Source organism: Lacerta agilis, chromosome 1 (assembly GCF_009819535.1).
Source record: "Lacerta agilis isolate rLacAgi1 chromosome 1, rLacAgi1.pri, whole genome shotgun sequence".
Classification (NCBI taxonomy): Eukaryota; Metazoa; Chordata; class Lepidosauria; order Squamata; family Lacertidae; genus Lacerta; species Lacerta agilis.
The window spans coordinates 35,750,728-35,765,482 of NC_046312.1; the positions used below are offsets into that span (position 1 = coordinate 35,750,728).

Here is a 14,755-nt window from a genome sequence, read left to right on the forward strand (position 1 = left end):
TGTTCTGTTTTGGGGGGGGGTCTATGACTGTAATATAAGGTATTTTGATTAGCAAATCTTTGCATGGAAATATAGAAATTGTACTAAATTTCTACAATATAAATTTTGCAATAACGTCACGGTTGCTTGTCTAGTCAACAATAAGTCTTACTGGGTAATATCCAACATTAATCACATTCAGAATAGACTGATTGATTTCAATATGTTTACTCTGAGTATGACTGAGTTGGATATCACCCATTAAGGTGACACTCACTCTAGCTAAGAGAATACCAGATTGCAGTCTAAATATTTATCAGTCCTGCTTTAATATGTCTACAAACAGAGAAAACAGCACAAACAGAAGCAAGCAGGGTATCGTTGGCCTAGGAACTTTCTTGTAATAACCATTATCTGATCCCTGAGCCTTAAAATTTTGGATACAGAAGCTGTCATTAGGCAATAAATGTCCTTGTAGTTAATTTGTGTTGTGGATTGATGTTATTTGAGTCTTCCGCACTACAGAGACCTTTTCCTGGCCTACTTCATTCCTAAAAACAATGACTAGCTGTTTGTAGGAGGTGAGATTAGTTTGCTATAGATTCATCCTATTTCACTTTTTGCTGACCAAGCTTTATGTTAGATAGACCTTCAAACTGCCATGATTTGCATAAGTGAAAATCAAACAGCAAACAGAGGTTTTAAGTGCCTTTAACCAAGAATGGGACCAAGACTTTATCTGCAAATTTTATACCATATGATATGATGAACCTTTGCTTTGCTAACTTCACAGAACTCCACAGAACTGGAAGGAAAAAAATCTATTCTGAAAAGACTGCAGTTCTGAAATTGTTTCCTCTGTATTGCTATTTGCTCTGATCACCTGCTCATGTGAGCCTCCATTCAGTTCCACAGAGGGACCCAGTGTTCACACACAAAGAAACAACCATGGGGTTCCCCTTCCAACTAAAGTAATGGGGAGCCATTTGAAGTAGGGTGTCCTAGATTTCCATGCTTGGAATAAGTTATTTTTAATATTGACGACAGACTTGAGACTACAACAGGTTGAAGTTCAGATAGATTATTTTGTTACAAAATAAGGGCTAGAGACAGGGCGGCAAATGATGCTTCCAATGCTTCCATCCCCAAAACAAACATCTGGAAAGGGATGTCTGAAGGTCTGGAGTATGTGTAGCTAAGCCTCCGTCTTCCATTTTTTGCAGAGCTGCAGCTCCCATCACCACTGACCATTGGCCACATTGACTGGGCCTTATAGGAGATGGACTGACTCCAACTAGTGCTGGTGACAGGCTATTTTGCATCCTAGGCAAGGCTAATTACTTTCACATGCAACGCCCCCACAAAAAATGGCTAACTTTAATTTTCAAAAACTTGTAGAAAAAACTTGAAACTGCTAAATATATTTTGAATTGCAAGAATAACTAATCTGTATAAAACTGTGCCCCTGAGTACTGCACCCCTCTGAGGTCTGCACCCTAAGTGGCTCCCTAGTTGGCCTAATGATAGCAATGGCTCCGACTCTACATCTGGAGGGCTGCAGGTTTCCCTTCCCTGTTCTAGAGTGGGATGGGGCTACTGGGATGATCTCATTGCACCTTTGCACACAAAAAGCCCTTTCATGCAATTAATGCATAAAGGGGCTACAGACTGCTTGATTTCTTTAGACCCTGCCCCAGGCCTTCTCTTGGTTCAACTGCCATCAATATTCTGTAAGCTTGCAGCTTCCTGTTGGCAGTTTTAAAAACAAAAACCATTGTCATTTAAGTCACAAACTCATGTACTTCTGCATGCCTAGGGCATCACGAGTATGTTGAAGCTACTAAATTATTTTTGGATGGCCCCATTTCACTTTCAAACTGATAGGCACTCAACAACATGAGTTTGCAGTTAGAGGGAATTATATATGTTTTAATGGAAGTGGTTGCAATATGTCTGGGGTGAGAGGACTTGTGCCTCAGCTTTTTTGCAATAATGGTATTCAGTTTAAAAAGAAGAGTACATTGGTACCTCTGGTTACGTACTTAATTCGTTCCGGAGGTCCGTTCTTAACCTGAAACTGTTCTTAACCTGAAGCACCACTTTAGCTAATGGGACCTCCTGCTGCCGCTGCGCCCCCAGAGCATGATTTCTGTTCTTATCCTGAAGCAAAGTTCTTAACCTGAAGTGTTATTTCTGGATTAGCGAAGTATGTAACCTGAAGCGTATGTAACCTGAAGCGTATGTAACCCAAGGTACCACTGTAAAGGATTTTGCATATGGCCTACACAGAGAGAACAAAATGGTTTTTTGTTTTGGCAGTGGCCACATGACCCTTGGGGTACTTTCCAACTCTACAATGACTCTATGATTCTATCTGCTGAGGGCAGATGCCAGCAACAGAATGTTCACAACAGTCCACATCTGTGACTTAGGTAAATAATTAGTTTGGCATAAGCTGTCACACACGGGGAGGGAAGGGGGGAAGGATATGAGAAACAGCAGGTGGCGGAGACACGAAAATGGAGAAGGGCTACCCAAAAAGAAATGGAGTTGAAGCAAAATCTCACATAGGATCCATGTACAAGCAAGTGGACAGACAAGTGAAACTGGAGCACTCTTGGCAAGGGAGTTAAGAAATCATAGGCTTGTTTGTCTGAACAAGCACTGAAAAAGGAAGCAGAAATCAGCGTAGTTTCTCGTGTTTCAACTTTTTCTCTTTTTCTTCTTGGACAGTGCATGCATTTTCCCATTAGGGAGATCTCCACTTTGTAAGGGAAGCCTCCCTGAGCACAAAATGTGGCAAATAAAGTGTAAAGTTGCAATAATATTACATGCCCAGAATGTTTATGGTAAACATATTGCTAAAGATTTTTTTTTTTAATGATAGCATCGAACTTATTTAAACAGAAAGAAACCAGTTGGAGCCGCAGCAGAAACATGAGCTTACAAGGAGGGGTACTGAAAAGGGATACTGAAAAAGATAGGGAAAGGCTAAGAATAAAAATTATTTGCACAACAGAAGATACTGGAGAGATACCCATACCTAAAATATCTTTTTTTCTGCTGAAGAGCTTTGTCCAATAAAAAGAACATTTAGAACTAAAGCCACTTGAATGTTTCCTGCTCTGATGCCACCAATTCTCTCTTGCTGTCCTTCTTTCCAGAAATGCCCTTGCTGAGTGATGATGTGGTGCCGCAGGTAAAAGCTTTCCTCAAGTCCCACCTCTTCTTTGAATATTGTTAATGCAACCCCTTAATCTTCATCAACTACTGACACTATACTTAATTGCTATTCCAAATGTGTACCCATCACCCTTTAATCTGTCTTTCTCCCCTCAACTCCCTCTGCTGTCCCCACCCCACACAACACTTATACTGTAAGTTCCTCAAGATCACGCACTCCCAAAGTTAGCTAGGGATGATGGGAGTTGTAGTACCAAAACATACAGAGGGCTGAGTTTGGGAATGCCTGCTCAAGATGGAGGTTGTCTTTTCACTAATGTTGTATGAAGGTAACTTGATAGTCCTTAATAAATGACAATAATAATGACAACAATTAACAGCTTGGAAACAGGTTCTCTTCTCCCAAACCTTAATATCCTTTTCAGAGGCTCAAGGTGCTCCACTGAAAAGAAGTGAGGAAGGCAATCACCAGGAAATTGTAATAGGAATAGTGTTACTTATTCACAAAGTAACTAGAGTCAGTGAGAACAGTGAAATAGTTAAATCTGGATATGGAACAAATGATTCAGGGATGTTAAAGTTCCAAACAGTCCCAAAATAATATTTCTAAACTGAGTAACTGTATAACTGAATAACAGGGTCCTATTTAATTAATGGATTAAAATTATGAACATGACAACTGATGGACTCCCTAAAATTTGTCTCATGGAACATTTATAGATTACTTGTTCTGAGGTGCCTACTTGGATTTAGGAAATCACTCAGATGATTCATTTGCATGAATTCTCACTAGCATACTTTGCCGGACTTGAACTGTTGGCAGAAATAAACAGAGTTTAAAAGGAGAACAACAGACATGTTTATCTAGCGAGATCTATCTCTATTGGTGGAAGTAAAAATAGCACCATGGTACAGGCTGTTTATGTTTAAGTGTGCACTGGAGAATTACTTGATATAACTTCCAAAGTTGTTTGTAAGAAGAGCTTTCACTTTATGAAGACTGCAGCAATTTCTTTCTGCAGCATTGGATGAGTGTTAACTTCTTATCTGATACAAAGTAAGGTTCTGTACTGGTGAGAATATAGCTGTGGGTGGGTGGGAACCTACTTGTTCAAATAGCCCATCAATTAAAACATTGGGCTAAGCTTTCTTTAGCCTGTTTCGAATTATTATTTAAACTGGACAAACCAGCAGAAATTGGATTAAATTCCATCAAGTTATCTGTATTGTAGCTATATATGTGCTGACTGCCATTAAATATAACAAGGTTTAATTAAGAAGAATGTTTGTAAGATGAACTACAGTGGTACCTCTGGTTATGAACTTAATTTGTTCCGGAGGTCCATTCTTAATCTGAAACCGTTCTTATTCTGAGGCATACTTTCGCTAATGGGGTTTCCTGCTGCACGAGCGCCTCTAGCATGCAATTTCTGTTTGCATCCTGGGGCAAAGTTCACAACCAGGAGCAGCTACTCCTGGGTTAGTGGAGCTCATAACCTGAAGCGTTCGTAACCAGAGGTACTACTGTATTGATTTCTATGTGATTTTATTGTGTTATCACCAGTATGATAGACAATTGATTCATAGCTTTTTCCAGTTCTATTTTAATTTGCATAGCTTCATCTGTAATTTTGTATGGCTTATGGCTAAAAAAAATAATTTATTCTGATTTTGATATATACTGTTGGGCTCTAAAATGGTTTTAGCTTACTAGAAAAGAGGCCATGGGATAACGATGAGAAGCTCAGTGAAAATGTCAGGTTTACTGCAACAGTAAATAAGTGAATTCTGTGGCAGGAATTTCTAGGAAAGAAACTATGTATAATTCATCAAATATTATAATGACATTATATAAATCTATGCTACACCTACATCTGGTGCAAACATTTGCTCTGTCTCAAAAAAGAAAAGAAAAAAAGTTATTGTCGATTGGAAGACAGTAAAAATGATGAGTGAAGAAGCATTTTTCCTGCAAAGCAAGGCTTTTTTGCTTGAAAAAGGAACAAATAAGCAAGAAAATAACAGAAAGTTATTCAGTTGTGAATGTTGTAGAGGTAGTGAACAGAAAAAGGTATTTATTCTCTCTCAAAGCACTAGAACTCAGAATTATCCAATGAAATTAACTAGCTGTTTACTGAAGGCAAACAAAGAGTGCTAGTACAACTCCATGTAATACATAATTGATTGAAGCAATTCATTGGTACCAAACACTTTGATGGCTACAAGTTTAGGTGGCTTCTAAAAGGTGGCTTCTAAATATATGGAAGATATTAACTGTGAGAAGGAAAAAATGGTTAACAGCATATGTACTTGGGACTGCTTAACTTGGATTAGTTACACTTGGTAGCCAACACATGGCATGAGTGCACTCTCCAACTCAGTAAAATAGACAAAACCACTAGAAGACATGGAAATGCTATATGTACTGTGGAATGCACTAGTGTGGCATTGCTTTATATTTAGATACAGCTTACAGTGGCACAATTGCCAGTTTGGTGGGCCACCAGTGAGTGAGACCTTAAGCACAATGATATACTCACATTACTGATAGTTCTAGAAAGGTAGATTAATTCTCTCTTGTTAAGTGCATGCTTATAAGTAAAGAGATTTTAATTTACACTGCTGATTATTGACACGTAACTGACAGCTACTGTGGTTTAATTGCTGGAGAGTACACAATATCTGTAATCCCCAAGAAGCAACATAGTGAAAGGCGACTGAGGAATCTGAAGCTACTCCGTGTAATTCATGTTTTGCATGCCCCGCAACCGAAGAAAACTAGGTTAGTGCTTCCAGTCATTATTAGAGTGCTTTCCCTTTTTTATGAGGCTGCTTTTAAGCTCTCCTTCCTCTTGATTAATATTTTAATGTTAATGTGGCAAATTAGCAGCAAAGCAACCAGTAGCTGTAGTTGTTTCTGGAGCAGGAGAAGCATGTGTTTATTTACAAAACTGGCAGCGACCAGCAGCTACTGAGGCCCCGACACCTAAGGAAAACTCACATGCGCTAAACACGTGCTGTTGGGTAGGTGGTCCACCTTGCTATATGACATGCAGATGACACGGGGAAGGGGCCGCTCACTCACCTCCAAAAGTGGGCAAGTGGTGGTAGCAAGGAATGGCAGTCTCCAATTGCTCACCTACCCTCTCCTTCTGAGAGATGTGGCTGCAAGGATTTAGTTTGCTCTACCACTGAAAGGGAGAGCACAGAAAAAGACACAGTAGGAAACATGGTAGGAAAGTTTCTCCTGCTTCTTTTTGCTTGACCTCTCTTTCTAGGTGGTGCTATGGCAGAAGAACTGAGCCTACAGAGCTCTATATGCTGTCGCCTCCTCTTGCTTACTTGCCCTCGATCTCTCCTCTAGGCAAGGAAGTCTGGGGCCTCAGGCCTGCCCAGTGAAAGAATGCAAGATGCACCTGCGTGACCTGCCATCTTAATCTCTTTCTCTGGACAGCACAGGAAAGAAGACTGGGACCAAACCCAAACACCTAGGTGCCCAGAGAAAATGGCAGAGGCAGCAACAGCCTGGGGTGCTGGGCAATGGTGACTGAGCTGAGCAAGCTGAATGCTTCCTCATGTGTCAGAGAAAGGAAAGGGGTGGTGGCTTCAGCCATCAAGAGCGGCATAATTTGCTCTTCCTTTCTTGCTCACTCTGGGTGGCCCCATTGGGCCCAATTTGAGCTGCAGAGCATAGAAGCGCTAACACCTCCTCCCCTTGGGGAAGAGTGGTTGTTCGGTGGTAGCACATTTGCTTTGTATGCAGAAGATCCCAGGTTCAATCCCTGGCATCTCCAGGTAGAACTGGGAAAGGTTTCTGTCCGAAACTGTGGAGAGTGCTGCTGCCAGCTCATGTAGAGGGTATTGGGGTATTGGAACACTGGTCTCACTCCACATATAAGACAGCTTCCTATAGGTGCCCCTGCTTGGACACAGGCACACTCCAGGTGTAGGTGGCAGTTGCTTGTGAAAGCAGGTGAGTGCTTGATTCAAGGAAGTGGCACTGCATGGGTAGAACTGGCCGAAGGGACAATCCACTGCGCATGTTCTGCATGCAGAAGGCAAGAATCTCCAGGCTGGGCGGGGACCCCCGAGTCATGCTGCCAGCCAGTGTAAGTAATATTGAGCCAATGATCTCGGCATACTGTCAGTTTACTGCCTCTTTTGGGTGGAGTTGGGTCCCACTAGGAGGCTTCCAGAGTGAGAAGGCGAGCAAGAAGCCTGTGTGGGGAGAGAGACCACCACTTGTTCCTGTGCTGGCTCACCCGCCCTCCTCTGGGCAGCGCCATGGGGAGGACTGGACTCCCCAATTCCCAGCCTCCCAGCGGCGGGGAAAGCGAGCCAGCGGGAGGTTGACTGAGGCAGCTGCTCCTGGCAGGGGCAGCCGGCCGCCCTTTCCCCGCTCGCACACCTGCTCTCCCTCGCCACCGCGCTGCCCCAGGAGAAAGCGCATGACCTGCCAACTTTGCCCGCTCGCTTAAGATGCGGTTGTGGTTGACAAGGTCTCCCGGCGCGAACCTGGAGCCAGCCCTGTCTATGGACACGAGTTCTGCTTGTGTGTGTAGCCTTGTCGTGTTCCTTTCCCAGCAGCTTTTGTAGTAAAGAAAGACACCTACTCTATGCGTTAAGGGGTGTTAAGGGCAGCGTGGGGCCACGCTGTTCCACAAGTCTCTTCCGATTGGTTCAACCCTCCAATCCGAGCTCAGCACTCCTGAGCTCCTATTGGCTCAAACCCCCATCCTTCCGTCTAAGGCCTGCCTTAATATATATAGATATAGATATAGATATATATATATAATTTAACTGTCATCTCTCTCTCTCTCGGCCCCCCTCCTTTTCCTCACGCCCCCTCTTGTCCTCCTCCCACTCCCCCCCCCCTTTTAAACCTGTTTGGGTTATGGGGGTGTCGCTGAGGGAAGGGGAAAGGAGCGCGAGCCGGTTTCCCACACAACCGAAAGCCAAGAGGTCCTGAGTTTTTGTGCGAGCGCGCGCGCGCGTGTGTGTGTGTGTTGCTGTGCGCGCGCAGGAGGGAGGGAGCGAGAGAGAGAAGCGGCTCAAGCGAGAGCAACTCCAGACTGAAGAGAGTCTAGCCCGGCAGCGCGCCACAGACAAGACTCGTAAACGGGGAGAGAATGAGAGCGCGAAAGCAGCAGCAGCAGCAGCAGCAGCACCGCCACCGCCACCAGCTCCTCTCCTCAGCTCAGGCAGCCGCTCGACACCAGCTGCAGCAGCAGGCGCACGACTAGAGGCAGGGGAGAGGAGGGGAGGGGGAAAGGAAAGGAAAGAAAAAGGCGGGGAGTGGAGGCTGAAGGGGCCACAGAGGCAAATTCCCTGAATTATCCCCCTCCTCCTCCTCTCTCTCCCGCTCCCTGGCTCGCTCAGCCACCTCGCTCGCTCCTCCTCGTCAGCCTCGCTCCCTCCCACCCTCCGCTGCTTCACTCACTCATTCCCGTCCCCCCTCCTTTCTCTCTCTCCCTCCTTCCCCCCCTCTCTCTCACTCTCTCTCTCCTCCGTCTCACTTTCTCCCCCCTCCTCCTCCTCCCCTACCTCTCTTCTCTCCCCTTGTTTTCTCTTTCTCCCCCCTCCCACCCCACCCCACCTCCCTTTCTTCCCCTCTTTTCCCTTTTTTAATTTTCTTTTCCCTTTCCCCCCTTCTCTCTCTCTTTCTCTTTTACCTCAGCTTCTGCTTGCTGGCACTGCACTGCAGCTGCTCCTTCAGCCACTCGTCCTGCCTGGCTTCCCCCCCCCCCCACCCCTTTCCTCCCCTCCCCACCCACCCATTTCACCGGTGCCAGATAAACAAACCCTCCTCTTCCTCCAGCCCCCACCCCCCAAAAAAATCCCCATCCTTTTGGGGAAAGGGGGTGTTGGATTTGCCAGATTAGCTCGAGCTTTTAAAAGGAGGACAAGAAGAAGCCCGAAAGAAGCGGGACGAGCCCCCCCCTTCCTTCCTCCTCCCCCCTCCCTGCTCCCCCCCACCCCGAAGGGAGAAGCCAGTTATCCTTCTCGCGGCGGCAGCAAACATGATGGCGGCAGCTCCCATCCAGCAGAACGGGACCCACACTGGGGTGCCCATAGACCTGGACCCGCCGGACTCTCGGAAAAGACCACTTGAAGCTCCCCCCGAAGCCGGCAGCACCAAAAGGACCAACACGGGCGGTGGGTATTCGCCCCCCCTCCACCTCCTCCTCCTCCTCTCCCTCCTCCTCTCCCTCCTCCCAAATTCCCCACCCACCTTCCCCTTTCCTACCTGCCTCCTCGCCTCACCTCGCCCTCCTTTCCCTTTCCCCAAACATTCCTTATTTCTCTAATGTTATCATTCATCAAAATGGCGCCGCTTTCCGAGCATCTAGCAGCCCCGTTTTATTTTAATTTCGCATATTCGTCCTGACTTGGGGTCGCGGTGGGGTGGAGGGGAGGGCTGTTCAGCCTCGACCCACCGGGCTGTACTAAGCCCAGGGCTGCTGCTTTCGCCTGCTTCTTTCTCTCTCTCTCTCTCTCTCTCCCCCCCCCCCCCACCAGCGCACGCCTTTGAACAATTGGGAGAAACTAAATGAATAAATGGCGGATGAAAAGAAGCACTTTCACTCCCCCCATCCCCTCTTAAGCCCCCCCTCTCGTGAGTCGCCAGGTAGATTTTTTTTTCCCACCCACCCACCCAATACAACAAAAATCTTGTCGATTTCCTGGCACCACTTTCTGTTACGGTGGAAAATGTTGCAAAGATTTGTTCTTCCTGGGGTTGGGTCACGGTGATGGGATGTGTGCGCGCGTGTGTGTGTGTCAGAGAGAGGTTTGCGGAGGGAGGGCGGGAGTTGCCTGTCTTGGTGCGGTGACTTGTTAGTTAACATCCTGCTCTTCCTGGATGAGATGAGTTATAACGGGACCAGCATCTCCTCTATTCATTTGCACTGGAGTCTTCATAACAATGCACCGAGGCAGAGGTGAATTTATTCATCCAACATTAACAAACAGCAGAACTAGATAGCTGTGTATTTAACTGTTTGTATAATGTCTTTGCGGGGTGGGGTGGGGGGCGCACCTGTACTAGCTGGGACATGGACTCTCAAAGAAAAGTAGGATGGCTCTGAACCTGATCCTTTATAGAAGCAAAGTTCTATAATGATGCATTTTTAGGTTAAACTGAAAATTAGATAGGGGTGTGAATTTGTGCTATAATAAAGAGGGCTTAAATGTGTGTGTTGTTTTTACATGAGATCCTTTCAGAGCAGTTTCTTTAAGGTCCATAGAATTGATGTCATTCATTGGAGGAGCAAATTTTTCAGTTGTAAAGAAATATTTGATTCATTTCCCAGTTCTGGCTTTTTTCTTTCTTTCGTTTTGCTCTGATTTGGGCATTACATTGGGCATGACATAAGCAGTCACCTTTTAAAGTGTATGCATGACTCCAGGTTTTTTTAAAGGGGTAAATATTATTAATGTCCTTTGATTAAGAGATCATTGCCACTTGAGAAGCATTTAAAATACATCTGGATTACTTAGGCAAATGGTTGCATCCACTTATATTGCCAAGTTTTCTTGTCAATAGCTAAAACTCTTCGAATAAAATCTCAAATTTTGGATTTAGTGGATAAAGCTGTGTGTTGTGGCGAGTACAGTGCTAATGGTGAACAAATGCCCTTTTAATGTTTTCTTTCCAGTTTGCAGCATTTTTAGGGAAAGTTGTAGTTCTTGACAAAATTCTTGTGTAAGGCATTTTCTTTCTTTCTGAAGAGTTACATCATACCTTAGTAACTATTTTACATTCAGAATTACAAATTGAATTGGGTCATTCTCATAGCACCACCAAATTAAGGACAATTCATTAGATTCTTTATTTTTTTCACAGCGGATATGAAGGATAGTGCAACTGGTTACATATCTGTGCAGAATACCTGCACGTTAATGGTATAAAAGAAAGGCAGATTTTTGTAGGCTTGAGGATGAATGAGATTTTAGGCAGCTGTAATTAACCTTCAATATCTCAATTTTTTCAGAGGACGGCCAATATTTTCTAAAGGTCCTCATACCTAGTTATGCGGCTGGATCTATAATTGGGAAGGGAGGACAGACAATTGTTCAGCTGCAGAAGGAGACTGGAGCTACCATCAAGCTCTCTAAATCCAAAGACTTTTATCCAGGTAGGTGCAAGCTTTAGAAGATTATTTGTTAAATCCCTAGGGTAATGTATCCACATTCTGTATAATTAAACAACATTAGCGTACCTGTAGAATTAAATAGTATTAGCATACCACTACAATAACTGGCATTCTTGAATAGTAAAATGCATTTTCACAAGCAATTCTAAGTAATTATATTGGTATTTGTTATTTTGCAAGAAAGAAAAGGTAGCTCACTGTCTGATTGGTTTTTCCTGATTGTGGAAAAACTAAGAATCATATTGCTATTATGCATGTGTGTTCTACACAGTTCATCTTATTTCAAGAAATGTTTTTTTTAAAAAAAAACAGGCTGTTTGACAGCTGGCATTACAGGTTTTGCTGAAGTTTTCAGACATTATGGCAATTAAGCTCATAAGTAAAAACACAGGTTCTCCTTGTAGAATAGGCCATTTACCTTAAATCCATTACGTACTTTGGTTCTGCTTCATTGCTTTGTTCATACATCTTAACATGAAATAAATTCTAAGTGCTGCTCTTCAGATGTTTCTTTGATTTTGTGTATTTTTCACAATTGTGATATATAACGGAAACCTATTGTGAAAGAATACAAATAATTTTGTTTGGAAATTTAGACTGCAAGAATATTGTATACATAAGTACTATAACGTTGAATTATAAAATATACAAACTGAAGGCTGTATAATTCATATATGGTGTTTTACTATCATTTTTGAATGCATAATGTTTATAAAGATTTCTAAACTGGTGTGGAGGTATTTAATGTCCATTGTAAATTAAAAGCACTATTTCTGTATATAGACCAGTAATGAAGCATTATTGATAAAAGTAACATTGTCAATAAAGGAAGTGTTCTGATAGTCATTTGATTTTTCTCAACTCTAGCACTGGTGGCTTTCCATTCATTGAGATGGCCTGTTTTCTTTTTTCTTGTAATAAAAAGAAAAATTCTTTGTATTTGGTAGTGGTTCGCATATATGATTGAATCTTGTAAACTAGTTAGAAAGACTGTCATGGGTAAAACCAGAGTGTTTCCTTTTCTACTGTCTTAAATTCCAAAGTGGATCATTGTTGTTTGATACAAAGGTTGTTATCCTCTTGTGATAGTTGTGGTACAGAGGCAGAGAGTATATGTGTTCAAAGACTTATATGAAAAATTCCATTCGAGATGCAGTAAATAACAAAGCGTTATTTTTTATGAATGGTGTCTTTTTCATGAAATAGTATTTAAAATTTTGATGAAAAAGCTTGTATATTTTTAAAAGGTGAAAGTCGGTATATAGATGACATAATCAATACGGACATAAAATTGTGACAGTTTTGGATTATAGCTATAATGGCAAATTGAGTTTGGAGACAATAGATGAATAAATTACAGATGTGTTTGTGATATTCATAAGAGTAGCCAATGAGAGATGACAGTGCAGAAGAATTTGTGTTTGATCATCAATGCAAATTCTAAATCATAGCCTTTGATTTAGCTATATAGTATTAAGCAAGGTTGGAATCTTTTGTTTTCTACATTAACAGGAGTCCTTTCTATTCTAATTAAAATCAATATTAAGTGTTGAATTGGGCGGATGCAAAGATTTTAATAGAAATTTCCTCTGAAGGTTAAAAAAAAAGACAAGGCATGATGAGAGGTTTACAGCCTTGTGTTAAGTGTTCCTGTGACGTAAACAGGTTCCCTCTGAAGAAATGCCAGCATGGGAGAGAGCTTGTACAGTTTGAATGTAACAGGTGTAAACTAATCCCTTGTTGTTGTTATTCACTAATCACTAATTTTGGTCCTGTGAGACCTCGTTTATATTTGAAATCACAGTGTTGATCAATTTTAGTGAATAAATAAATATGGGCATCCATAAACTACATGAACATGCTAATACATGTCACTCTTTAATGGTGCTAGTTAATGTTTCTGTTCAGATCTGAACATGAGCCTGACGCATATTTTGAGCTCATGGATTCTCCAATCTACTGTAATTTGGGTTTCTTCCATATATGAACCCTGAAGTCTTAATCTGAACTATGCTAACTTCTGATCAGCCTTAAATTAGGCTAGACACTGATCTTGTGTAGGTGTGAATTTTCAATTAGCATTGTAAATATTGTATCCAACTAGAGTTTTGATCAGTGTAATACTTACAGGTATTAATTGTTCCATAGATGCCTGGCAGTTATACAGTTCAATGACAACAGCTAGATTATAAAACTTTTTGTGCGTATCAATGATAGTTGTGTTTGTGAACTATATTCCATGTGAGTTTGTATTTAGCACAGAGTAGGTTTAGTTAATCTGATATGACTGCAGCTAGTTAAATGAATCATACTATTGGCATACTTTGAAGGAAACCCCTCAGTGCTGCTGTCCTTTGATTAGTTTGGGATATTAGCAAGCATTTTCAAGTTAATCCAGGTTATCAAAACACTTTTCATTCAGAGTGTAAGTAAAATTGGCCAAATGCTCAGAATGAATACCCTTATTTGGGCACAAAACTGTTAAAAAACAGATAAGCATTGTATATCTGTGCTTCTCTACTTATAATCTAATTACTAGAAAATAAGAATGTTTAAGGAAAGATAATACTGCAGAATTCTGATTTGCAATGTCCAGTAATTCTGCTTTGGAATTTCCAGTAATACAACTTGATAAAATAGGACAACTGCAGATAATAGTCTGCTGACTTTTTCTTGTTTGCTATATGGTAGATAGATTTATTGTGTATTCTGTGTTTGAGTAGTGCAATGCACATTTTTTTAAAAAATAAAAAGCTGCTGTACATACATGTATGACTGATAATTCTTTCCTTATGACATATGAATTCTGGGTGTATGTAACACACACTGAAAATATTTTCTTCAGTTAAAATCCCATTGATTTTATGACATTTTAAAGGAACTCAATAGTTTAAGAGGAAATGCACAGTTACTTTGTGAAATGATATTCTATATCACCTGTTTTTAGTATTTAACTTGATATTAATAATATCTGAGGAAGAGTTATGGAGATGTTCAGTAAAACACGTTGAACAGGAATTTTATGAGTTATGACCTTGAAAATGTTACCCCCCTTAAAAAAAAACAACCAATGACCAAATGTACACCAGTATTTTCCTGAAGTTCATAATTTCAAAATAATAACCCCACAGGCAACCCTTCAAAGGTTGTTCTCACAAAATGCTATGGACTTTGAGAAAGAAATGAGAGCATAGAGGTAAATAGAGTTTTATTTTTAAGTTTAGCATCATTTCTCTGCTAAAAAAAGTTTAATTTTAAATCTATCCTTGTTAAATGAAAGCTGTTAAATTATTGAGATTGCAATCCTATACTCACCTTGGAAAAAGGCCCATTGAACTCAATGGGATTATTTCTGACTTCATATATAGGGTTACAGTGTAAGTGTGGTTGAAATTAGGATATGAATGTGAATAGCTGTGTGCAGTGTGGCTGTCCAG

At 41.7% G+C, this 14,755-nt stretch overlaps 1 protein-coding gene across 3 annotated transcripts in view; it reads left to right on the forward strand.

Moving 5' to 3' along the window:
- Positions 1–8,817: 8,817 nt before the first annotated feature.
- The window catches only part of NOVA1 (NOVA alternative splicing regulator 1), a 144,386-nt gene continuing 138,448 nt past the window's right edge, over positions 8,818–14,755 (forward strand). The window contains exons 1-2 of one of the 3 annotated variants that reach the window (XM_033144360.1): positions 8,818–9,318; positions 11,157–11,300. In XM_033144360.1, coding sequence (XP_033000251.1) covers positions 9,183–9,318; positions 11,157–11,300 — 280 coding nt within the window. In that variant the 5' untranslated portion in view covers positions 8,818–9,182. Of the gene's footprint in view, positions 9,319–9,943; positions 10,104–11,156; positions 11,301–14,755 lie in introns of those variants that run through there. The other 2 variants (XM_033144351.1, XM_033144370.1) reach the window with 2 other exon arrangements.